General features: G+C 43.6%; 1 protein-coding gene across 1 annotated transcript; it reads right to left on the reverse strand.

The window, feature by feature from the left end:
- Positions 1-810: 810 nt before the first annotated feature.
- LOC115476858 lies at positions 811-15,202 on the reverse strand. The gene is made up of 4 exons (XM_030213432.1): positions 14,581-15,202; positions 10,971-11,059; positions 7,755-7,857; positions 811-894 (listed from the first exon to the last, which is right to left on the reverse strand). The coding sequence occupies exons 1-4, from the start codon at positions 15,095-15,097 to the stop codon at positions 890-892; spliced, it is 714 nt and encodes a 237-aa protein (XP_030069292.1). The 5' UTR covers positions 15,098-15,202; the 3' UTR covers positions 811-889.
- Between the last annotated feature and the right edge of the window lie 10,333 nt (positions 15,203-25,535).

A 25,535-nucleotide genomic window follows, 5' to 3' on the forward strand; every position in this document is an offset into this window, starting at 1 on the left:
CAGTGTAACACAGAGCAAATCCAGGAGAAAGAATAAGGCAGCTTCTCATTCATCCACAACGACCGGTGGGAAAGTATTGCTAACACAGTTTGATCCTGAAATACTGAACAAGGACTATAAAGCATGAAACCATACAGTTTTACATGCAGATTACATGACTACTGCCATTTTACATATTTGTTCACAATTACTTACAAGCTTGCTCTGATAAGTACATGTCATTACATTAATGTATTTCCGATCTTTCAAGAGTGCAACATTTGCTTGAGGTGGCATTCAGAAATAACAAAACTAACTATCTTTCTTAGTCCAAAATCATTTATTTTGTGATAATAAAAAACTGAGGGGGTCGATATTCAAAGCCAGTTAACCTAAGAAAACTTCTCATCCAGTTGACTGGAGTTGATCAGGCCTTGAGAGAATATTAAGCAACACTTACTCAGTTAATGCCACTGAATATCCCCTCTAGTGGGTGGCGCCAGCACTTAACTAGATATCCATCCCTTTACCAATTAAGTTAAGCAGCCAAACAGAACTATATATATAGCAGCCTTATCTTTGGCTAGTTTAACTTAGCTGGTCAAGAACTAAATATTGCCACTTATCCAGTTAAGTGCTGGCCATCCACACATACCTGGTATTTAATGGCAGTACCTGGATTTGGCCCAGCACTGAATGTCCAGACACCATTTCAATGGCAGCAGTCAGTGTTTAAAAGACACTAACCACTGCTGGCTGAATATTACCTCCTGAATTGCAATAATATAGTAATAGAAGTTACCAAGCTACAATAAATAAGTCCTTATCAAAGACAAACATTTCTGAAAATATATTTTTAAAATAAGTCACTTGTTCTTTCAGTTGAAGTCTTGTTCTTCCAAAGACAGATTCACTCTAAAGGAAAATAATGATTAAAAATACTGGTGTTACTATCTTGTGTAAAATTTAAACATACACGCACACTAGCCGGGAATATTCAGCGCCAGTTAAGTGGCCAAATATGGTCAAGTGAATAGCTGGTATATCTTTGGTCAGTTTGAACTTAACTGGCCAACGCTTAATATTGGCTTGGCTGGTTAACTTCAAGCCGGCCAAAAATAAACCAGAAACAGCCCCGCATTGAATAGCTGGGCTCAGTTCCAACTGCAGGAGCTTGCCATGCTAACTCCCACAGTCTGAATATCAAGCCCTTAAAGTTTAACCACAGATCTAGACAGTACTATAATAGCGATGACCCTCCCATACAGGAAGAGAGAGTGGCCTACTGGTCAAGAAACCAGGAGAGCAGGGCTCAAATCTTGTTTTGCCAAAGTCACTCATTGTGACCTTCAGCAAGTCACTTTACCTCAGGTACCCACATAAAATGTAAGCTCGATGGGGATGGATGTCCTGTGCTTTATGTAATTTGTTTTACAACATTAAATAAATACAGAAATAAAACAAATAAGATGTAATATAATATTTACAGAATAAGAAAATGCATCTTCTAATGAAATATCAAAGAAAAGTTGGCAACTGTGTGCATAGTACAAGGGTCACCATGATTTTCAAATAATTTGGATTATAAAAGCAAATTCTAAATAAACTGTTTTTGTGTTTAAAACTTCTTGGAAGTAAAACAATAGCTTTAATTGAACAGCACGCTGTCTTTCAATAACTCTGAATAACACCCTGAGAAGCAAATCACTCCCAAATTCCTGGGCAGCACAATAAGAAGTGGAAATTCAAATAAAAAGTGGACTTTGTGTTAACAAATACCGTAGCTTTCTTACCCTATGACCTTATTTTTTTCTCATAAGTCAGACTAAATCTGCCCAGTGCATCTCCAGGTGCCACCATTTCAAGATGGTAGTGCCAAAGGCAAGAGCAAGTGGGCATCATTCCTGCCTCTTAAGGTGCTAAAGGAGTGCAGGGGTACCTGGGGGGACGGGTCAGATGGGTGAGGGTGCCACTAGACACCAGGGATTATTTTTTGGAGTTGGAGGAGGGAAGGAGGTGCTGTTAGACACCAGGAAGGGGAAGGGGTTGAGAAGTACCTAGGGGAGGGGTCATATGGGTGGGGGGGTCACTAAACACTATGGTTTATTTGGAGTACTGGGGGAGGAAGGGGGTATCTCTAAACACCAGAATGGGGGAAGGACGTTGAGTGGGGAGAGGAAAGGGGGTACCTGTGAGGGGGGCCACTAGACACCAGGGTTTAATTTTCTTTAGTCTGATCATGGGGTGGAGTGGGGAGGCAAAATGTTATCTGAGGCAGGGTAGTCATTTTGGAAGGCGAGAGGGGTGCCATTAGACACACACGCCTCTTAACCAACCCTTCTACATGCCCCAGACCCTGGGGAAGCTTTCCTACAGATGTAGCCAAAACATTTTTTTTTAATTTTACATGCTGTGGAATGGCTAAATACCAAATTTACATTCATTCAGTGTGCCAGCGCATATTAAACACCCATACTGAGACCCTTCCTGCATTGCCATCCTGCAGTAAAACTGTGTAAAACCCACAATAACTGTGCAGGGAGTTTTTCTGTATCAGCCCCTAAGCTGTAGCTGACTTGCCCAAGATCACAAGGAATTGAGGACTAGATGCATCAACAAAACGTAAAACAACCGAAAACGTAAAAATCATTACCATTTTAGAAAAAAATGAATGATGCACTAAAAAAAAAGATGCACACGTTCGGCACGGTATTCAAAAGTCAGATGCATTAAAGTATCGTTAATCTGGTGTAATCTCCGCCAGCGGTATAGGAAACGCATGCTCATAATCGCCAATGCCGCTCACCCCCGTTTCTCATCAATCAGCTGATATCAGAGAGTGCAGTTGAAAGCGTGCATCACAAAAATAGCCTTCCATTTTGGCCATTATTCACACCCAAATAATAAAAACGTTTTTTTTGGCCATGCTTCACAGTCAGCTAAAAGATCTGGAAGTCTCTCAGCTGAGTGAAGCACGGCCAAAAAGGAAGTTTTTTTTATTTGGCCAAAATGGAAGGCTATTTTTGGCCAAAATGGAAGGCTATTTTTGTGATGCACGCTTTCAACTGCACTCTCCAATATCAGCTGATTGAAAAACGGGGAGGTGAGCGGCACGGTGTCTTTGGGCGGCGTATATGACATACGTTTTAACAATTTTTCAATCTAGCGCAGCCCCAACGAGAGGTACAACCTCTCGTTAAATTTTCCGGCTATTTCCACCGTTAAGGCAATCGGAAAAGGTTAGTGCATCTCATTACAATAGGGTTTCTGCACAATTTGCTCATCTGCATTCCGTTTTCGTTAGCTGGTACCGCCGTCGGAAAATGGACTTTAGTGCATGCCACGGTTTAAAACTTGTTCATTAAAGGCTCGTTTAGTTTAGTGCATCTGGCCCTGAGTGGGATTTGAACTGGGATTCTCTGATGCTCAACCCACTGCTCTAACCATCAGGCTACTCCTCCACCCTTGAATTTACTAAACATTTTTCCATTAGTCCAAACAGATCAATCCAGAGACTTGTGGGTTATGTCCCCCTACCAGCAGGTGGAGATAGAGAAAACGCCAGAGGCTTTCTATATGTGGTCATGTGCAGCCACTTATATCTCAGTATGAACGATACCAAAGCAGTGGAAATATGTGATACCAAACTCACTCTCCTGCCTCTCCTGAAGAACAATTTAACACCACACCATGCGTGTGAGAACCTTCAACACATTTAAACTGCTAATAATCATTAAACAGTACTAACAAAGGAATCCTTATAGAACTCACAACAAACCGAACCGCAGCAAAAAAACTCCTAACTGGCCGGGCCTCTGGATTGATCTGTTGGGACTAATGGAAAGAAAATTATCAGGTAAGGACTAATTTTACTTTCCATAGCATCCCACAGATCAATCCAGAGACTTGTGGGATGTACCAAAACAGTCCTCAAGTAGGGCAGGAAATCCCCAACCCTGCTGCGATAACCGACGCACCAAAAACCGCGTCCTGGCAAGCAGCCATGTCCACCCGATAATGCTTAGCGAAAGTATGAACCGACGCCCATGTGGCCGCCTTGCAAATGTCCTCTAAAGACACCGAACGGACCTCCGCCAGCGAAGAAGCCAGCACTCTTGTCGAATGAGCCCTAACTTGTAAGGGAGGATCCTTCCCTGAGGCCAAGTATGCAGCCGCAATCGCCTCCCGAAGCCAGTGAGCTACCGTAGCCTTTAATGCCGGAGAACCTTTCTTGTGCCCTGCAAAAAGAACAAACAAATGATCCGAATGCCAGAACTCATTGGTGACTTCCAGATATCGCATCAAAACACGTTTGATATCCAAGCAATGCAGGGCCCTAAAATCCTCCAGATAATCCTCTCTGCGAAACAATGGTAACAACAGAGACTGGCTTAGATGGAACCGTGAAACCACCTTCGGTAAAAAGGACGGAACCGTATGATTGGACACCCCCGCTTTCGTGAATTGCAGGAAAGGGTCCCTGCAAGAAAGAGCCTGTAACTCCGAAATTCTCCTGGCTGAAGCAATCGCAACCAAGAAGACCGTCTTCAAAGTAAGATCCTTCAACGACACCTTCGTCAAAGGCTCAAAAGGCAGCCTTTGCATGGCTCTGAGAACGAGATTCAGACTCCAACTCGGCAGCAGAGCAGGATGAGGTGGCTGAAGATGGTTCACACCCTTTAGGAAACGACATCTGGATGGGCCGCCAGCAACACGCCTCGAAGGCGACCCCTAAAACACTCTAACACCGCTACCTGGACCTTCAACGTACTCAAAGATAGGGATTTTTGTAGTCCCTGCTGAAGAAAGGCAAGAATCACTGATATAGAGGCTGACGTTGCCGAACCCCCCGACTGAGAACACCACGTTTCAAAGGTGCTCCACACTCTCGCATAGGCTGTGGAAGTAGATCACTTTTGTGCCTGAAGCATGGTAGTAATAACGGTTTCTGGATAACCTTTCCTCCTCAATCTCTTCCGTTCAAGGGCCATGCCGTAAGACCAAAGGGGGAAGGATCTTCCATAATCACTGGGACCTGACACAGCAGACCCTTCCTCCCACTGAGGCGTAAGGGACTGTTGAACATCAACCTGATCAAATCCGCATACCAAGGCCGCCATGGTCAATCCGGGGCGACCAAGATTACGCGCCCAGGGTGCCTGGCTATCCGAGCCACCAGTCTCCCCACCATGGGCCAGGGAGGAAAGACATACAGCAGGCCCCAACGGCCACTGCTGAAGAAGCGCATCAATTCCGCTGGAGCCTGACTCCCTGCTCCTGCTGAAGAAACTGGTCACTTTGGCGTTGTGCTGGGTCGCCATCAGATCCAGCACCAGGAGCCCCCACCTTGACACTATCTGTTGAAAGGCCAGGGGAGACAGTTCCCACTCCCCCGGATCTAAGCTGTGCCGACTCAGGAAGTCTGCTTGAACATTCTGCAATCCCATGTGAGCTGCCAAGAGAAGGAACACATGATCTTCTGCCCACCGGCAGATCTGAGCCACCTCCCGAGCCAAGGGAGCACTCCTGGTGCCCCCTTGCCTGTTCACATAAGCCACCGCAGAAGCATTGTTGGAGAGCACCCTCACCGGGCGACTGCGAATCAAGGAGAGAAACTCTCTCAGAGCCAAGTGAATGGCCCTGAGCTCCAGTCTGTTGATGGACCATTCAGACTCCTCCGGAGACCACCTCCCCTGAGCCGTGTGTCCCAAGCAGTGTGCTCCCCAACCGGTTAAGGACGCATCTGTGGTTATCACCATCCACTCTGGAGCAGCCAACAGCTTTTCCGGACTCAACCACCAATTCATTTCAGACTGAACTCGGGTTGACCACGGGATGCGGATTGAATAGTCCTCCGAAAGGGGAGACCACCAACTGAGCAGATGCCACTGAAGAGGTCTCATGTGCCATCTGGACCAGAGGACCATGTCCAGGGTGGCCGCCTGTTCTGTCCTCTGACAGCCTTGCACTAGTTTATAATGTGATTCTAAAATGTGTGTAATGCTTTTACTGTTATTCTCATTTCTAAGGACTTTCATTGCTGCAGTTTCCTCTACAAAGATATGTGAGCAAGGCATTGTGTGTAATGTAGTTCACAGGCAATGCAACCACACTTGTTTGTCTGTATAAGAACGGTTACCACTGGTTATGAGGCTGCCCAGACCTCTTTTCTCACTCAGCCAAGCTTGGTTCCTGTGTTTACTTGCTATCATTTCCTGGTCAGTCTGACTATCTCTGTCCTGAGAGGTCAGCCAGGTATGACGTTTCCCTCCAATCGAGAGCCGTCCTCTAGGGCCACCCCTTGCTACCTGATGGCAGGCTCTGTCCCCCTTGGTCTTTACCTGCTCCTCCCTGAGCCTGTGTAAGGCTTTCTGACCTCTTTGTCCCTTCAGCCATGAGGCATTCACCATCTTGCTTCAGGAAGCACTGTCCTGCTGAAACTCCATGCAATAAACTTGGTTTTTTACCTTGAAAATATCTCCTTCCTAATGAGATATTGCACATTCCAGTCACCCAGCTTTGAACCACTTCTAGCTGCTCAACTATTTCTCACCTGCAATAAAGCTACCTCTCTTCAGATCTCCACCTCCAACCACTGAAACAGCTCTAAAGATTACGGAGTCTCTGTGCCCTGCAGCAATACTTCTGAACATCTGACTGTGAGTAAATTATCTGTGATTTATTTAATAAAAGAGACTTCGTAAAAATAATAGAGACTTCAGGTGTGACTGGTGTGCCAAGGTTATACTCCAAGATATTGAGACTTTAAGTTAACAAGCCTCAAGAGTCTGGACACACCACCGACCCCAGAACCTGAACGTAATCCCAGGCCCTGGGAGCCGGGCTCCTCAACAACTCTCGTAACTGTGACTGGATTCGCAGACTGCGAGCTACTGGGAGGGACACCATCCCCACTCGGGTATTGAACAATACCCCCGGGTACTCCACAGACTGAGAAGGTTGTAGGTGACACTTGGGAAAATTGATGACCCAACCCAAGGATTGCAACAGCTTGATCACCCTGTCCATTGCCCGAACGCTTTCCTGAAAAGACGGAGCTCGAATAAGCCAATCGTCTAGGTAGGGATGCACTTGGATTCCCTCTTTTCACAGGAACACCGCCACGATGACCAAAACCTTGGAAAAGGTTTGCGGAGCTGTCGCTAGCCCAAATGGCACAGCCTTGAATTGAAAGTGCTGACCGACTACTGCAAAGCGGAGGAAATGCTGATGAGGAGGCTGTCAAATACTCTTCCGGCTGAACCGCCGCTATAACCGACCATAGGGTTTCCATGCGAAAATGACGCACCTACTGGTAGGGGGACATAACCCACAAGTCTCTGGATTGATCTGTGGGACGCTATAGAAATGAGCTTAGTAAATCAGACTCAAACATTCATTTGTATTTAAATTTGGAAGAATTTTATCCTTAGAGCTCTGACTGTTGATATATAAACTACGATACCACTTTTTTTTGTTACATTTGTACCCCACGCTTTCCCACTCATGGCAGGCTCAATGCGGCTTACATGGGGCAATGGAGGGTTAAGTGACTTGCCCAAAATCACAAGGAGCTGCCTGTGCCTGAAGTGGAAATTGAACTCAGTTCCTCAGTTCCCCAGGACCAAAGTCCACCACCCTAACCACTAGGCCACTCCTCTTTACCATCCTCCCATAACAGGAGGACCCTCAATTTGATATTTTATGTATGGATCTACCAAAAACATTTCTTACCCACATATACTAGAATAATATATAGCTGCTGTATTACCTACCTTCACTATATATCTGGCTGCATGTCAGCAGTCTGATTCTAAGCTTTTCATTTTCTTCCAGCATTCTTGAAATTACTTTTAACACCTTTTGACTGCCTGTGGACTTAAAATCAAATTCTGTATATTAAGCATTAGAAATCATTTCTCTCCTTTTACATGAAGTACTAGTTTAAACATAACAGGTTAATAGTTTAAGATATCACAACCAGCGATCAGACTGAAGGAGTTCTGAAGCACCTGCTTGGTTGGTCAGTGCAGTACTTACAGCTAGCTAGCAGATGTATTTCTGACAGGATCATCCACATCTGGGTGTTTATGCAACAGGGGAATAGTCTGAATGCTAAAAAAATATCAGTGCTCTAGAAAGAGGGGAATTAATCTCAGTCATATCAACATAAACCCAGGTTTGTCTCCAAAGAGTAAGAAAAATCCAGCCCTGAAACTACATAAATAACCTCATGTTTCAGCAATGGTTTTGAAAACACAGTTCTTGTACGATAGGGGGAACCTTTGCATAGTGGCAGATTACTACTACTACTACTATTTAGCATTTCTATAGCGCTACAAAGCGTAAGCAGCACTGCACAAACATAGAAGAAAGACAGTCCCTGCTCAAAGAGCTTACAATCTAGTAGACAAAAAATAAAGCAAACAAATCAATTAATGTGTAGAGGAAAGAGGAGAGGAGGGTAGGTGGAGGCGAGTGGATACAAGTGGTTACGAGTCAAATGCAATGTTAAAGAGGTGGGCTTTCAATCTAGATTTAAAGATGGTCAAGGATGGGGCAAGACGTAGGGACTCAGGAAGTCTTGTCCAGGTGTAGGGCGCAGCTAGACAGGAGCGAAATCTAGAGTTGGCAGTAGCGGAGAAGGGAACAGATAAGAAGGATTTATCCAGGGAACAAAGTGCACAGGAAGGGGTGTAGGGAAGGACGAGTGTGGAGAGATACTGGGGAGCAGCAGAGTGAGTACATTTATAGGTTAGTAGAAGAAGTTTGAACAGGATGCAAAAACGGATAGGGAGCCAGTGAAGCGACTTGAGGAGAGGGGTAGTATGAGTAAAGCGACCCTGGCGGAACACGAGACGGGCAGCAGAGTTTTGAACCGACTGGAGAGGGGAGATGTGACTAAGTGGGAGGCCAGCAAGAAGCAGATTGCAGTAGTCCAAACGACAGGTGACAAGGGTGTGGATGAGGGTTTTGGTAGAGTGCTCAGAAAGGGGCGGATTTTACAGATGTTGTAAAGAAAAAAACAACAGGTCTTGGCAATCTGCTGGATATGAGCAGAGAAGGAGAGAGAAGAGTCAAAGATAACCACAAGGTTTTGAGCTGAGGAGACAGGGAGAATGAGAGAGCCATCAACAGAAATAGAAAATGGGGGGGAGCGGGGAGGTGGGTTTGGGGGGGAAATGAGAAGCTCGGTTTTGGTCATATTTAATTTCAGGTGGCGTTGAGACATCCAGACAGCAATGTCAGACAAGCACGCTGAAACTTTGGTTTGGATGCAAGGTGAGATATCAGGGGTAGAAAGGTAGATTTGGGAGTCATCAGCAGAGATGGTAGGAAAAGCCACAGGATGAGATTAATGAACCAAGGGAAGAAGTGTAGATAGAAAAGAGGAGGGGACCAAGAACAGAACCCTGAGGTACGCCAACAGGCAAAGGGATAGAAGCAGAAGAGGATCCACCAGAGTGAACACTAAAGGTGCGGAGGGAGAGGTAGGAAGAGAACCAGGAAAGGACAGAGCCCTGGAATCCAGGTATTGAGAAGTATGCTGTGATCGACAGTGTCAAAAGCAGCAGAAAGATCAAGAAGAATGAGGATGGAATATTGACCTCTGGATTTAGCCAGTAATAGGTCATTGGAGACTTTAGTAAGCGCAGTTTCGGTTGAGTGGAGAGGGCGAAAACCAGATTGTAGTGGTAGATACACCCTAAATAGCTGTTGTATGACAATACTGTGATTGTGGTATGATTGCATCAGGCCTCCTAAAAAACATTTCAAGATTTCCAAGATGCAAAGCTTCAGATTAAAAAAAACTCCCAGTTAAAACCTGATCGTCAATAAACCAAGGCAACCAGATTTTTGTTTTTAAACAGCCTCACTAACCTTGGTGGGTGCTGGTATTATTAATTTATTACAAAAATTTAGTAAGACACCAAAGGGTGTCTGGGTGTTGGCTTGTCAGTGGTCTCCAACACACAGCCTGCAGGCCTCAAGGAGCCCCAGAAGTCCTCCTTTGCACATCTCAAACAGTTGTGAAAAATGGTCTACATGCCCCTATGGTTCCCATCCTCTCTCAGCTTCATCTACCTACCTATCTCAGCCCTCTGAACTTGCCTTTAGAGCTGCTGTGCTAAAGGCATACTGCTTCTCTCACCTGCCTGAAGCCTCTCTCTGTACAGTCCCGCATCCTCTGACAGAACTTCCTGTTTCCAGGCAGGACACTACAGAGAGAAGCTTTCGGTGAGAGAAGCATCATGCCACCAGCACGGCAGCACTAAAGGCAAATTCAGAGAGCCGAGACAGGCAAGCAGATGGAGCTGCAAGTAGGATGTGGACTAAGGGGGTGTAGAAACTGAAGAAAGTTGAAAGGAGGAGCAAAATGGTTAGAAAGACAAAATCACCAGACAACAAAGGTAAAAATAATGATTTTATTTTTTATTTTAAAGTTAACTGGGGGATTCTATATATGGCAAGTTGTCAACTAAAGTTGGGTGCGTAAATCAGCACATATTGCAGATTTGCGTGCAACTTGATTAATAAGCAAATCAGTACCAATAATTGGCTAACAACCAATTATTGGTGTTAATTGATGTTAATTGGCCTTAATTGTGATTTACAAATGGATCATATTCTATAACACTCCACACATAAATCCTATAGCATGTAAATTCAAGGGGGTGTGGTCGGAGTGTTCCAGGGACATTCCCAGAATTTACCCACATTGTTACAGAATACAGCCCATTGGGACGCCAATAAAAAAGGTATCATCTTATTTTCTTTGCTCTGTTTTGTTTTATTTCTATTTATTACCTTTAAAAGTGGACTAACACGGCTACTGCACGACTTTACTCTACCTAGGGTACTTTCATAAAACAAGTATGTGCATTCTTTCATTCTGAAAATTTGTCAACTATAAAATTATCCCTAAAAAGCTTACTTTTTCAAAACTACTGATAACATTTCTGCTAAATGTAAATTACATATGGTAATACCTTTTTCTGTTTTCTTTTTTTAACTCTGAGGCCACCATGTAAACTGGAATGAAATCCAAAGATACTGTACTTGGTCACAGGTAAAACACCTACAACAGCGCAAAAATGAGCAAAATGCATACTGCAGTGAGTTGATTATGTTTATCTAGAAGTCAAATGCAAAGCCTTTTTAAGAGGCCCTTTTAATAAACCATGTTAAGTACTTACCCCTGGATTCTATATTAGCGCAACTTAAGTTGCAAGCTCAAATCCAGTCATATTCTGGATTTGTGTACACAACTTAATTAGTTAACAAGCCTATCAGCGCAGATAATTGTCAATTAACAAGCAATTACTGACACTAATTGGCATTAATTAGAAATTACATGCACAACTGTCTGAGTGTATTCTGTAAGGTGATGCGCATAAATTCTAAGTTGCACAGTTAAAACGTGAGCGCGGCCATGGGCGCTGAATGAGCGGGTTGTGGGTGTTTCTAAAATCTATGCGCATTGTTACAGAATACACCTGGTCCATGCCTAATTTAGGTGTTGGCATTTATACCAAGTTTTACTTGGCGTAACTGCCCGTGACTAAATTTAGTCGGGCACTCGAAGTATTCTATAAACCGTGTGGAAATTTAGGTGTATTCTAGAAAGTATGCCTAAATTTAGGTGTACTTTATAAAATACGCCTAGGTGTATTTTTTTCAGTATCAATTTTTAGGTGTGATATATAGAATCTAGTTCAGTACACACAGTTTTCCACATGCTAACTGCTAGCACAGAACCACATTAAGGGCTTTGCAATAGTTTTGTAGTTAGCGCACAATAAACTGCAAATTAAACCCCTAATTGTATAAAAAGTGCTAAAAAATGCCCACATAAATTTGGCTATGTGCCCAATTTGCTCACACATTTTAACTGAATGAGCTAATTAGCACCAATAATTGGCTTTTTAACAAGCAATTATTGGCACTAATTAGAATCAATTAACATGTATGCGCCTAAATTGTACATGTGAGACGGAAAAGGGGGTGCAGAACTGGGAGGGCCATGGGTGGATTGGAGGCATGACTTTTAGTTACATAAGTACATAAGTATTGCCATAACGGGACAGACCGAAGGTCCATCAAGCACCAGCATGCTGTTTCTAACAGTGGCCAATCCAGGTCACAAGTACCTGGCAAGATCCCAAAAAAATACAATACATTTTATGCTGCTTATCCTAGAAATAAGCATTGGATTTTCCCCAAGTCCATTTTAATAATTACATGTGTAATTATAGAATAAGGGGCATCCACACCTAAATGTAGGCGCAATCCATGGGCTTAAGCACTATTCTATAAACCGTGCTGATTTTTTAGGCAACATTTATAGAATTCCTCCCAAACGCATTTTGTGTGAGGAGGTATGTCATGGGTGAACGAGCATGGAAGGTATTTTGTGGTTTGCGCACTCGAAATACCTGGCAATAACGTGCAGTTAACGTGGCCTCCTACTGTATACTGGAGGTGCTAAGTGCTTCCACGCTAACTCTAGAGTACCACACATTAAGGTAACTTAATGCGGGACCTATAAAGACAAATACTAGGAACACCCCTGATGGTTGCTATGTTACATTAGCAGCTACCATGCAGTAAAGTCCCATGATAAGCTGCGGTAATTGCAAATTTGACTGCAGTTATTAAAACGGCCCCAACGTGGGACCTATAAAGACAAATACCAGGAACGCCCCCAATGGTTGCTATGTTACATTAGCAGCTACCATGCAGTAAGGTCCCGTGTTAAGCTGCAGTAACTGCAAATTTGTCTGCAGTTTAGTAAAAGGGCCCCTAAGTTACTGAGTATCAATAAAGTAAAAAGTGATAACGCTATCATATAATGGTTAGCTATTAAAGTCATTCTGCACAATACTTATTTTTAAGGGAGGTTTTTGCATACATGTTTTTATTCTTTTAAGGCCCCATTTACAAAGGCTCACTAGCATATTTAGCCCGCGCTAAAAATTAGCGCATGCTGTAGAAGCCCATAATATTCCTATGGGTGTCTACACTGCTATTGTGCACCTTTGTAAACAGGGCCTTTATACAGCATAATTAGCAGACCATCACACTGCTTTGTTTTGATCATCTCCTGTACATCATGCTTTCCTTTGTTAGCAGGTAGAGCTCCTGTTGTCAACAATGCTATCAGTAGCAATGTATAGCTTATTTATTTATCTTCTTTCCTTCTTTATGAAGTTTGTTGTGCAGGAGCAAAGTAAAATTATATTTATTGCCTCAAAACAGGAAAGAGTGGCTGACAATAGCATAAGGGAGCACCATGCGCTATCCATTTTTTCTCAGCCTCTTATTTACTTTGCCTTCTCAATAGGCAAATACAGGAATCCATTTCTAGGCCTTCAGCCTACTGTTCGTTATTTGCTTCATTAATTTCCACCTTCTCTCTTCTATTACTTCACATCAAGTGAAGCTCTGGCAGTGCAGGGGGTACCAAGGAAAAGGAGACCTACTTGTAGCCATACCTGGATCTTCTGAGGTGAACTTCCTTCTTCTGGGGGGGGTCTTTTCTCAAACTTGGTGCTACCACAAATCAGTAGCGTACCAAGTGCAGTTTGCCCCGGGTACCGGCAGCAAAGGGGTGTGCGGAGTACGCAAGCTGCTGTTGGCTCTGGCGATCCCCTGCCCCGTCTGGGTTACTTCCTGTTCCGGGACAGGGGACTGGCAGAGACGATAGCCATGCACCTGCTCTGCACACCCCCTTGCTAAGAGGAAAGACGATGGGGTGATGCGGTTCGGGGATGGCATGCCTTGAGGGTGACATGCCAGGAGGGGAGCACAGCAGCAACCTGCTCCAGGTGGCAAACAAGCTAGGTATGCCAGTGTCACAAATTAAAGCATGTTATTTATTGTGGGTCCCGTGTTATACAAAGGGACCTACTGTAGCATGCACTAACTCCATAATACAGTTTAACAAAACAACCATTCCTCTGGATGTGGGGCACACAGAAGCTATGATGGTCTAAATTCAGCCGGAAAAGCATCTGCTGTTTTGGTAGAACATAGGCAGTTGAGAATTTTAAATTTTCCCCCAAATTCTATAAATGGTACTGAAAACTGCGTGCACAAATTTAGCTGTGCACTCAATTTGCACACACAATTTAATTGAATGAGCCAATTAGCACCAATAATTGGGCACTAATAATCGTCAGCACTAATTGGCAACAATCCGAATTTAAACGCCCATCTTGGTATTCTATAAATGTGTGCGTAAACTTTTTAGCTAGCAACTGAAAAGGGGGCATGGTCACGGGAGTGGCATCGGCATTTTGGGGAATTCACTAAAGATGCAAGCAATATTAATCAAGGGGATTTACGCCGAAGTAAGGCACAAGGAATTACACAAGGTCCGTGTTTTGGGGCACCATTTACTGAATCTAGACCTTTATATGTAATGTGATTATTTAAAATATGTGTAGTGCTAAGCCTGGAGGCATAGTGGTTCACCATAGAGTTAAATAGTCAGGTAAATACAGGATTTAGGAAATGCTTCCCTCTGTGGACCACTGTTTTACATTGTAGTAAACGGTCATTTCAAACTACTGAAAGGAAACTGGAGACACTGCATACCATTCCTCCAGGAATTAGCACACCTGCCCTTTGAACACTGCAGCAGGGGCGACCCTTGAGCTGATGAAATCCCTGATCCTGGTTTGCAGGTCTTTTTCTGCATTCTGCTAACCTCTGCCTTGCATTCACATTTCCTTGCCATGACCCGACTCTGAGCAGCCCGTAGTTTTTCATTCCCCCCCTCCTCACTTTCTTTTTCCTGGGTGCTACTCTGAGTAGTCCCTGCTGCTACCTTCCCTCGCCCTTGCCTCTCACCTCTGGTTGCCCCCTGCCAGTGCCTGCCCAATTCTGCCCTGCTGCCACCAGCCTGGCGGCGATCTGCATCATCAGACCACCACCTATACCTAACATGTTTGCGGCGCATGCGTAAAGACTTCAACCCCGCCCCTTCCCCGCCCCCCGCCGCCGCCCGTTGTTTCTCGCTTCCGCCGCCATATTGGATGATGCTACCGCAGCAGTGAGCGCCGAAGCGGTTGACGTACACGGCCCTAAACGTTTCCTTTCTTATGACCTTCATGCCGGAAGGAGGGCGTCGCGTTCCCTTCCCGCTTTCTCCCCACAGGAAAAAAATGGAATTAGCGAATGAAAGAAAAAAAAACTGCGCCTCAGTGGAAAGGACCCTCCTGACGCGCGAGCTCCGCCCCTGCTCACGTTGACGTCAGTAATGACATCAACGACGGGGGGGCGGAGCGACTTGGATCTTTATGGAATATCCCACGTAGCAGAAGGGGAGAGGGGTGAGCAAGCTGGGGATTAAAAAAATATATATAAACTAGATGCTTTACTTTTACACAGGTGTTGCTAGCATGTGTACAGACGTGTATATATATGTTATTCACAACTTTTTTGTTTGTTTCCCTGCCCTGATGTGCCAGCTGTATTACTACGAGATGACCCTTATGGCAGGCTCAGGGCAGTGGAGGTTACAAGGACACGCAATGAATGGAGAGAGTTTATTTTAAGTGGTAGGAGCAGCAGGGCCGATCTTAGCAATTGCGGGGCCCTGTCCAGACCCGTTCAGTGGGCCTGCCAGCACCTACCTGCACCCGCCACCATAAGCCAAAATTTATTATTATTATTATTATTTATTGTATTTGTATCCCACATTTTCCCACCTATTTGCAGGCTCAATGTGGCTTACAGAGACCTGTTATGGCAATGCCAAACCAAGTTACATCATACAATTGGTGTTACAAAGACGTTAAAGTAGACGAGGGTTTGTTCAAGCATTTGTAGAAGGATACATCCTGAATAAAGTAGGATAGGTATTGTGTTGTAGTTAGTTAAGGGTTCTCTTGGTAGGCTTTATATGACAGAGCTGAGCCTAAAATAGTTAACACTGAAATACTGCTTCCAAATCTAAACTAGTAGAGCACCAAGGCCTAGTAGTAGGCAGGTCCAAATCATTGTTTGGTTCATAGAAATAAAGATGGGATTTTCTATGGCAACAAAACAATTGCTGATTAAGAGAGGCTATAGCTGGCTCATATAATGTGGAAATGAGCCTGACCTTTATTATTATTATTATTATTAAAAGGAGGTTTAGAGCTCGGAACCCCACCTCACCCCATACCTTGATATGCATCCACCACGTTGCAGCAGAGAGCAGCAGCAATTTTCATATCCCGTCAGCTGCCAAGCCCACAGCCTCATTGTTGCTGCATCCCGCCCTTGCAGAAGCAGAAAGTGACATCAAAAGGGGGCAGGACGCAGCAGCGTGGAGGCTCTGGGCTCAGCAGCCAGTCACAAATACCCGGCAAGATCCCAAAAATGTACAAAACATTTTATACAGCTGATCCCATGCTCTCATGTGGGGTGAGGTCCCGACAGACCCGTTTCACGCAGGCTTCCTCAAGAGTCCTCCCTATTGTCCCTTGAGAGCTGTTGTCCTCTGGCGTGTAAAAACAACAGGCAAGGCTTACAATACCATAAACAATATCAAGTAAGAGCAGAGTAGCACAAGATACAAATAAGAACTAAATAATAAACCATTGATGACCATTTACAATCTAACACATTCCATCAATGGGTAGAAACCTCTCAAAAAGGAAAGTTTTCAGTCTTCTGTGAAATACCAAGTAGTCAGATTCTACACCTGATACAATCTAAATTTTAGGAAGCTGTGGAACCATTGGTGAACCTCCCCACACAGTCCAAATTGGTCCAACAGGCTTAAAAATAATTCATGATCAACGAGGTCAAAGTCACTTGACATATCGAATTTGCATTACTAAAAACTTAAAGCTTAGACCTTACCAACTCAAGTCAACATTGAACTCTTTTTATTGGTTTACTTACTCACATGAATACTGCTGAATGATTTTTACATCTACTCTGATCCTTAATGCCTGAAGTGAACTGTAGAAATACTTATAACTTATCCTATATTTCCTGTACTTAATGTTACAATACTCTGTATTTCTCACTCCGCAATGGCGATTGCCATTACGGCATAATGTAAGCCACATTGAGCCTGCAAATAGGTGGGAAAATGTGGGATACAAATGCTGCAAATAAATAAATAAAATGCTTTCCTAAAATCAGATACTAAGGTGGTCAAGACTGTCTCAGTATTATAACAAGGCCTAAAGCCTGACAGATTTATGCAAGAGGGAGAAAGAGGAAAGGTGATTCATAAGCTGAGTACCAACTACTCCCTCCATTACCTTAGTCATCAATGGGATAGAAGTGACAGGCCTGTAATTAGTAACGTCTCCCAATGAAGCCGAAGTGCTCTTAGGGATTGGGGTAAGTATTATGGAACCCTTCCGCTGAAGAAAAGCACCCCAAATCAGCATAAATGAGATATGAGCTTGAAGAAGATCAATGAATCCTGTTGGTGCAGTTTTTTAATAAATAACTCAGATAAGCATCTAGAAGGCAATGTGAGGAAGAATACATTTTGAGAAAGGATTTGATAGTCTCATGAGCGGGTAGCAGAAAGGAGGGCCACAGTCGATCAGCTGCAATACCAGTATCCAGACTAGGCTGCTTGATGCAAGATTGAACGCTAGTGGCCTTACGTTGCAGTACAACCCCCCTAATTTTAGCTACTTTTTGTTCAAAGTGCGTGGTTAATTGATTAGCAGAGGGAGTGGATACAGTTACTGATGTTAAGTTTTCAGTCAACAGAATCCTATTAAGGCTAAAGAGCTTATGGGTATTTAAGTGGATGCAAACAATTGATAGTAGAGGGTTTTAGCTTCTACAGTCTTTTTCTTATAATCCCTGATAGCCTTCCTCCAAAACATTTGTTCTCATCAGATTTATGTGTGGTCCACTTTCTGTCTAATTTTCTACTCTACCTCTTCATGAGGAAAATATCTTGATTGTACCAGGGTGACACCCTATTGGATGAGTTTGGGCAAAATTTTGATTGGAGCCATACTATCCAGGGTAGAACTACATAACTCATCCCACTTACACAATAAATCTTTGCTGTCTGCATCTGGAAATTGTGGAATATCAAACATTCCAGACCAGAATTTTACAGGATTAATTCTACCTCTTGATCTAAAAGGAGGAGAGGTGACAGTGGACTGGAAAGATCTAGTAGATTCCCTCCAGTAAAGAGTAAACTTCAGAGTCTTATGGTCTGACCAAGGGACATGGCACCAGGATGGGTCACCCAGGTAGAAATTCTCCATATGTATAGTTCTATAAGCCAGCAGATGACCCCTAATGTGGAAGGTTTGGGAATGTGGCAGAAGGAATCACCAGGAGGCAAGAAAATCAAGTAAGCTCTTTGTCTTAACATCCCTAGGGTTATCGAGATGCAAATTAATATCACCTAATAATAATAATACATTAGCAAACCTAACACATATTTGAGAGGAAGTCAATAAAATAGCTTTCCAAGGCAGACCAGCTTCCTGGAGGGTGATAGAAGAGAACAAGGCATATGGGCTCCAACAATGTAGGATCACTTAATTTGCAGGCGAAAATCTTGAGATCAGAAATGTTCAGTTGGGTCAATAGTTCTACTTTGAAGAAGGCCTTATAAATGATGGCAATTCAACCCCCTCTCTGTTTAGCTCTAGTTTGATGACGGACCTTGTAACCCTGGGGACATAAAGTATTGAGTAAAGTATCCTCTGTTGAACAAAGCCACATTTCAGAGAACAGCAACAACCCAAATTGTTTCTCCACCAACCAATCCCTATTAACATCAGTTTTATTGACCACCGACCTAGCATTTACATACCTAATTGGAATAGGGAGGTAGGAGGTAGAGACCAAACTAATTGAAGGTAAAATGATTAAATGGCATCTGGAGAAGGAGGTTCCTTGCCTCGCATGAGCGCACATGTGTAATCATGTCAAATTTATCCACTATTCTGTTGGAAGCCTGTGTAAAGTGATATTTGCTAGAGAGATGTGATCACACAGTACCTACAAATAAACGGGCAGCCATTGTAAAGCCTTTATCGAGAAAGATGGACACCTCAAATTCATGGCATTACAGTAGTACACTACAGAGAGGACCTGCTGTTGTGCATCTGCTCTTTTAAGTAAAGTAGGTGGTAGTGAACTGTGGTGATACTGTTCTTAAACATTCCACTAGATGGCAATCTTACTTGCATTAAAAATAAAACAAAAAAAATAGATGCTGCAGAAACAAAGAAATATAAATACAGAAAATGCTAAATCATTGCATGACTTTACCTTCCATCTTTCACTTTTGATTCCAAAAATATATCAAGCTTAATTTACTAAGGTCTTTTTCCCATTCAGTGTCTATACGGGAGGGGGGGGGGGGGGGGGGAGAAGTTCATGAGCATAATTCAGAACAGGTGCAATTAGCAGGGTACAAAGAAGAGATAGGAAGAAATAGTCCATTATGTAGAGCAAAATGGAATGTTACATGGTTCTGGGTTATATTGGACCAGAAAATGATGCCCAGGCTTTCGAGACTTCAGTTTTCTCCAGGACCCAATAGGATTGCTAGAACTCATTATTCAGCATGTTTGTCCATGCCTGTGTTACATAAAAACAAAACAATTGTCATACTGAAGTCCAGTATCCTGGTTCCAACAGTGGCCAATCTAAGTGACAAGTATTTGGTAGGATCCCCAAAGATAGATTTCATGCAGTTTGCACCCAGGGATAAGCATTGGATTTCCCAAAGTCTGCCTTAATAAGGGTTTGCTAAGCTTGCTTTGTTATCAACTTGATCTCTAATAATTTTTTTAAAATATGCAACTTAGAACAGTGGCGTAGTAAGGGGGTGGTGGGGGCGGTCCGCCCTGGGTGCACACCGCTGGGGGGGTGCGGCGCGCCTGTCTGCTCTGCTCGTTCCGTGCTCCCTCTGCCCCGGAACAGGTTACTTCCTGTTCCAGGGCAGAGGGAGCATGGAACGAGCGAAGCTGACAGGCATGCTGCACCCCCCCCCCTAGCAAGTAAAAATGCACCCGGGGGGGGGTGTCTTTTCGCCAGGGGGAGGTGTGTCCTTTTGCCAGGGGGACGTGGCCTTTCGCCGGGGGTGGGGGGGGGTTGCGCTGCACCCGGGGGGGGGGGCAATTGGCGATCCGCCCCGGGTGTCAGCCACCCTAGGAACGCCACTGACTTAGAGACCGGAAGATAACTATATTCTATATTTGTAAAGTGAACTAATTCTTCACAGGATCAGTGCATCATAATATGCAAATAATTAAATTCCAGGATAAAAATCAGAAAAACCCCATATCATCATTGGAATTTTTTTACACCGTCTCTGCCATGTGTGTGTGTGTGTTTTGTTTGTGGGGGGGGGGGGGGGGTTGTTTTTAGTAAGGTTGTCATTCCACTCTGTGCATTTTGAGAATCAGATTGTAAAGCATTATGGATCTTTTCATGCTATTAATGAGACACATTCTTTGGGCATCTCTTACCAGGCAGTCCCACTGGCATATGTGTAGTTAAATCTAGTTAGTTCAGCTAATCATGATCAGTGCTTTCCCAGTATTGTTTTCTATGGGCACAAATTTTTCAAAGGACTGGAAATGGATGCCAAGGTCACATATATAGTGGCCATTGTATTTCTTGGGGATTGTTTGCTGTTCAGAGATAATGAAGTACATTCACACTATGAGAATCCATGCTTGAGCCCCCTTTTCATTGAATGAAATAATTCTGAGCTGATTAAAGCTGTGTTCAACATCTGTCTTAGAACAGTTATTGATGCTATAGCAGCACCTCAGGCTGTATTGGTTACTTATGAACATTGCTTAAACTGGTTCACAAATATTAGTGGAGGTGGAGAACACCTAGTTTTCCAGAAATGAAGGTTCAGCTCTTACTATGGACGTCATCTACTTAGATTTCAGCAAGGCTTTTGACACGGTTCCCCACAGGAGGCTCTTGAATAAACTAGAAGGGCTGAAGATAGGACCCGAAGTGGTGAACTGGATTAGGAACTGGTTGACAGGCAGAAGCCAGAGGGTGGTAGTGAATGGAGTTCGCTCGGAGGAGGGAAAGGTGAGTAGTGGAGTGCCTCAGGGATCGGTGCTGGGGCCCATTCTGTTCAATATATTTGTGAGTGACATTGCCGAAGCGTTACAAGGTAAAGTTTGCCTTTTTGCGGATGACACCAAGATTTGCAACAGAGTGGACACCCCGGAGGGACTGGAAAACATGAAAAAAGATCTGAAGAAGCTGGAAAAATGGTCTAACGTTTGGCAATTAAAATTCAATGCGAAGAAATGCAAAGTGATGCACTTAGGGAGTAGAAATCCAAGGGAGGCGTATGTGTTAGGTGGGGAGAGCCTGATAGACACGGACGGGGAGAGGGATCTTGGGGTGATAGTATCTGAGGACCTGAAGGCGATGAAACAGTGCGACAAGGCGGTGGCCGTAGCGAGATGGTTGCTAGGCTGTATAGAGAGAGGTGTGACCAGCAGAAAAAAGGAGGTTTTAATGCCCCTGTATAAGACGTTGGTGAGGCCCCACCTGGAGTATTGTGTTCAGTTTTGGAGGCCGTACCTTGCGAAGGATGTTAAAAAGCAGTGCAAAGAAAAGCTACGAGGATGGTATGGGAGTTGCGTTCCAAGACGTATGAAGAGAGACTTGCTGACCTGAACATGTATACTCTGGAGGAAAGGAGGAACAGGGGTGATATGATACAGTCGTTCAAATATTTGAAAGGTATTAATCCACAAACGAATCTTTTCCGGAGATGGGAAGGCGGTAGAACGAGAGGACATGAAATGAGATTGAAGGGGGGCAGACTCAGGAAAGATGTCAGGAAGTATTTCTTCACGGAGAGGGTGGTGAACGCTTGGAATGCCCTCCCGCGGGTGGTGGAGATGAAAACGGTAACAGAATTCAAACATGCGTGGGACAGGCATAAAGGAATCCTGTGCAGAAGGAATGGATCCACAGAAGCTTAGCTGAAATTGGGTGGCGGGGGAAGAGGGGTTGGTGGTTGAGAGGCTAGGATGGGGGAGGGCAGACTTATACGGGGTCTGTGCCGGAGCCGGTGATGGGAGGCGGGACTGGTGGTTGGGAGGCGGGAAATACTGCTGGACAGACTTATACGGTCTGTGCCCTGAAAAAGACAGGTACAAATCAAGGTAAGGTATACACATATGAGTTTATCGTGGGCAGACTAGATGGACCGTGCAGGTCTTTTTCTGCCGTCATCTACTATGTTACTATGTTATGTTACTTAAAGACTTATTTCAAGACTTTTTCAGAGACAGGAAGGCGGTAGAACTAGACGACATGAATTGAGGTTGAAGGGGGGCAGACTCAGGACTAATGTTATGTCAGGAAGTATTTTTTCACGGAGAGGGTGGTGGATATGTGGAATGCCCTCCTGCGGGAAGTGGTGGAGATGAAAACGGTAATGGAATTCAAACATGCATGGGATAAACACAAAGGAATCCTGTTTAAAATGAATAGTTCCGTGGAATCTTAGCAGAGATTGGGTGGCGACACTGGTAATTGGGAAACAAAATGGGAGCTGGGCAGACTTCTACGGTCTATGCCCTGATCGTGACTGGATAGGGATGGGCTGGAGTGTAAATTTTAAGGGGCTTTGACGTTAGCTTCAGAACTTAGTACAAGAACAGTGCTGGGCAGACTTTTACAGTCTGTGCCTGAGAATGGCAAAGACAAATCAAACTCGGGTATACATATAAAGTACCACATACTATGTAAATGAGTTTATCTTGTTGGGCAGACTGGATGACTGTACAGGTCTTTATCTGCCGTCATTTACTATGTAAGAAGGGAGGATCTGTTAGCAGAACTTGATAATGTGCCTTGTCAAGAAATATCAATAAAACCTCATAAAAACCCTCCACCCCAACCAATCCCACAACCCAATCCACTCAATGCCCTCCATCTTAATCTTATCTAATTCAACCACCCCAATCACCTCCATCAACTGAAAAACAGCTTTCACCTTATTCTTGAATGCCTTGTAATGTCACTCAAAACAAGGTTCAACAGCTAGTGAGTTCGATAACTTAGGCCAAGAGATCACAAATGTACACATCTGGGTGCACTGCAACCTAACACTACGAGTACTATCAAAAACCAGGACAATTGCTACCATATCTTATTTCTTTTTTTTCAAAGATATTTTTAAGAAGAGTACCCTCAGAAATATCTACTATCTTTGACAGTTAGTAATAACTATTGCCAAGTGGTATAGCACTCCATTCTTTTAATACCATATTAAATGCTATTAGTGTCACTTGTGATTGTGCCTTTGTAAAACCTTCACCAGCTATGGCCAACTGCCATTTTTCTAAAGTTACAAAATCAATAGTTGGAACTGGACTTATCTTTTTAGCCAGCGTCCTCGCTGTCTTGACGCTCAGGGCTGTCAAAGAGCAAAAATAACAGACTGCTCTCCCCTGGAATCGCCCGACACCGCAGGTTTCAAACTGCTTTCCTCAGGGACTCGGGTTAAAGCTGTCATCAATGTTGAAACAAAATGTTGGTTCTAACACTATGAGGCACCTGCTATAAAGACTTCAACATTATTTCAGATACAATAGACCTAACAAAAACAAAGTTTTGAACACTAGACAGTCTTAAAGTGAAAGTGGCCTCAATGGGGTAACCAGCATTTATGCTGGTCTTTTATAGACACACTAGTAAAAAAGGCCCATTTCTGTTTGAAAGGAAATGGGCGCTAGCAAGGTTTTCCTCTGAGTGTGTATGTTTGAGAGTGTATGTGAGAGTGACTGTGTGAGAGAGGCTTCTGTTCCTGCTGCTGTGCATTCCCCGTGTTGTGCTGATTCTCTGCTCCCTGTATCGTGGCTCCGCCCCTCTCCCTTCTACTGGCCAATCTGGTGTGGGTTGTGTGATGTCACTATTATCTACTCCAACTCCAGACCACCTCCAAGGGATCCACGGTTCCAGGCAGCCTCAGAATGTTGGAGGTGAGAATTATTATATAGGAGGATAAGCCAATGTGTCTTCAGAAAGTAGATGCCTACTTCACCTCTTTATGTAGTTAAAAAATTACTCTCAGAGGACTAGATTCAGTAAATGGCGCTCAAAAAACAGTACGTAAAAACAATCTGCATGGAGGGCTATTCTATAAATGATGCTCTGAGTTGGGCACTGTTTATAGAATAGCGCTTACAGCTGATTTCCATGCCAAATTTTAGATGTGAGGATTTACCCCAGTTGAAACCTGGTGTAAATCCTGGCATGTAATTTAGATATGGATCCCTGATAGTCAGTAATACTGCATGCATCTTTAGTGAATACCTCTGACCCACCTATGTTCCTCTCATGGCCATGTCCCCATTGGAGATACACACTATGGGGCTCATTTTTGAAAGAGAAAAATGTCCAAAAAGTGTCGTAAAGCACCATTTGGATGGATTTCTTCTCTAAATGTCCAAATCGGTATTTTCTGAACTCATTTTGCTGATGTTTTTCAATGCATTTCATTTGCAGTGTGTCCAAATCACAAGGAGGCATGTCGGGGCATTTTGAAGGTGGGCTTAGGGCATGCCTAACACTTTCTACAGCCATAATGGAGCAAAATGAAAACGTCCAGGGCGAAAAATTCAATGTTTTGGTCTAGACCTGTTTTCAGAATGAATAGGACACAAAAAGGTGCTCTAAATGACCACAAGACCACTGTAGGGAATCAGGGATACCATTACTCCCCCAGATTGTAAAGAGCTGTTCTTAAAACACTATTGATTTGATCTTCTATGGTCAAATCAGAATAAACGACTCCAAACCATCTATTTTATGAGTCTGAGATAGGTTTTCTTCCACATGGTTCTTAGTGGCAATAGGAATAGTGCAGGAATGGATTTTGGTTCTCCAACAATCTTGAGAAGATTGTCTTTTGATTAACATAAAAGAAGAGAGAAGGCAGTATTAATAACATGGATAACTCCTTGCTTCAGCAGTGTTGCTGAAGTAGAACTCACCATCCCTTTGAGGATTGGCTGAGTCAAGCCAGTTTCGTATGCTAACCCTCAGTAGCTGACTAAAGAGCTTTACTGCCACTTTCAAAGGCATCTGAGGTTACTGCAGTATATGAACTAAATGGGAAAGAGGCTGCGGGTGTGTGACAACAGGAATGGATAGGAAGGCATGAGGAGTGAAATCATTCAAAGGGAGATGAATTAATAGGTACAAGTTAATGCTGTGTTTTTTTTCTCTCTCTTTTTTTGTGGATGAATTATGTAATGTCTACTGGGAACCAGGAGTTAGGCTTCCAGCCATAATTGTTCCCTGGTAGTAATAATAACGTATTTTCTGCATTCCAAAATTTGTCATGCTGTGCGCAAGTCAATTCATAGGGCATTCTAACCCATTTTTCTCATGTCCTGACCTATTTACATTTAAAAGTATTATATCAAGTCAGATCTTATCATTTAACAGCTAGAGGGAACTGAATAATTTATTAGGAGATATATCCAAGGTGCCTGTTATCATTGGCGCAATTGACAAAGAACAGTAAGAAACTCAGGGGGTCTTTTACTAAAGCTTAG

This window comes from Microcaecilia unicolor, chromosome 8, assembly GCF_901765095.1.
Source record: "Microcaecilia unicolor chromosome 8, aMicUni1.1, whole genome shotgun sequence".
Lineage (NCBI taxonomy): Eukaryota > Metazoa > Chordata > Amphibia > Gymnophiona > Siphonopidae > Microcaecilia > Microcaecilia unicolor.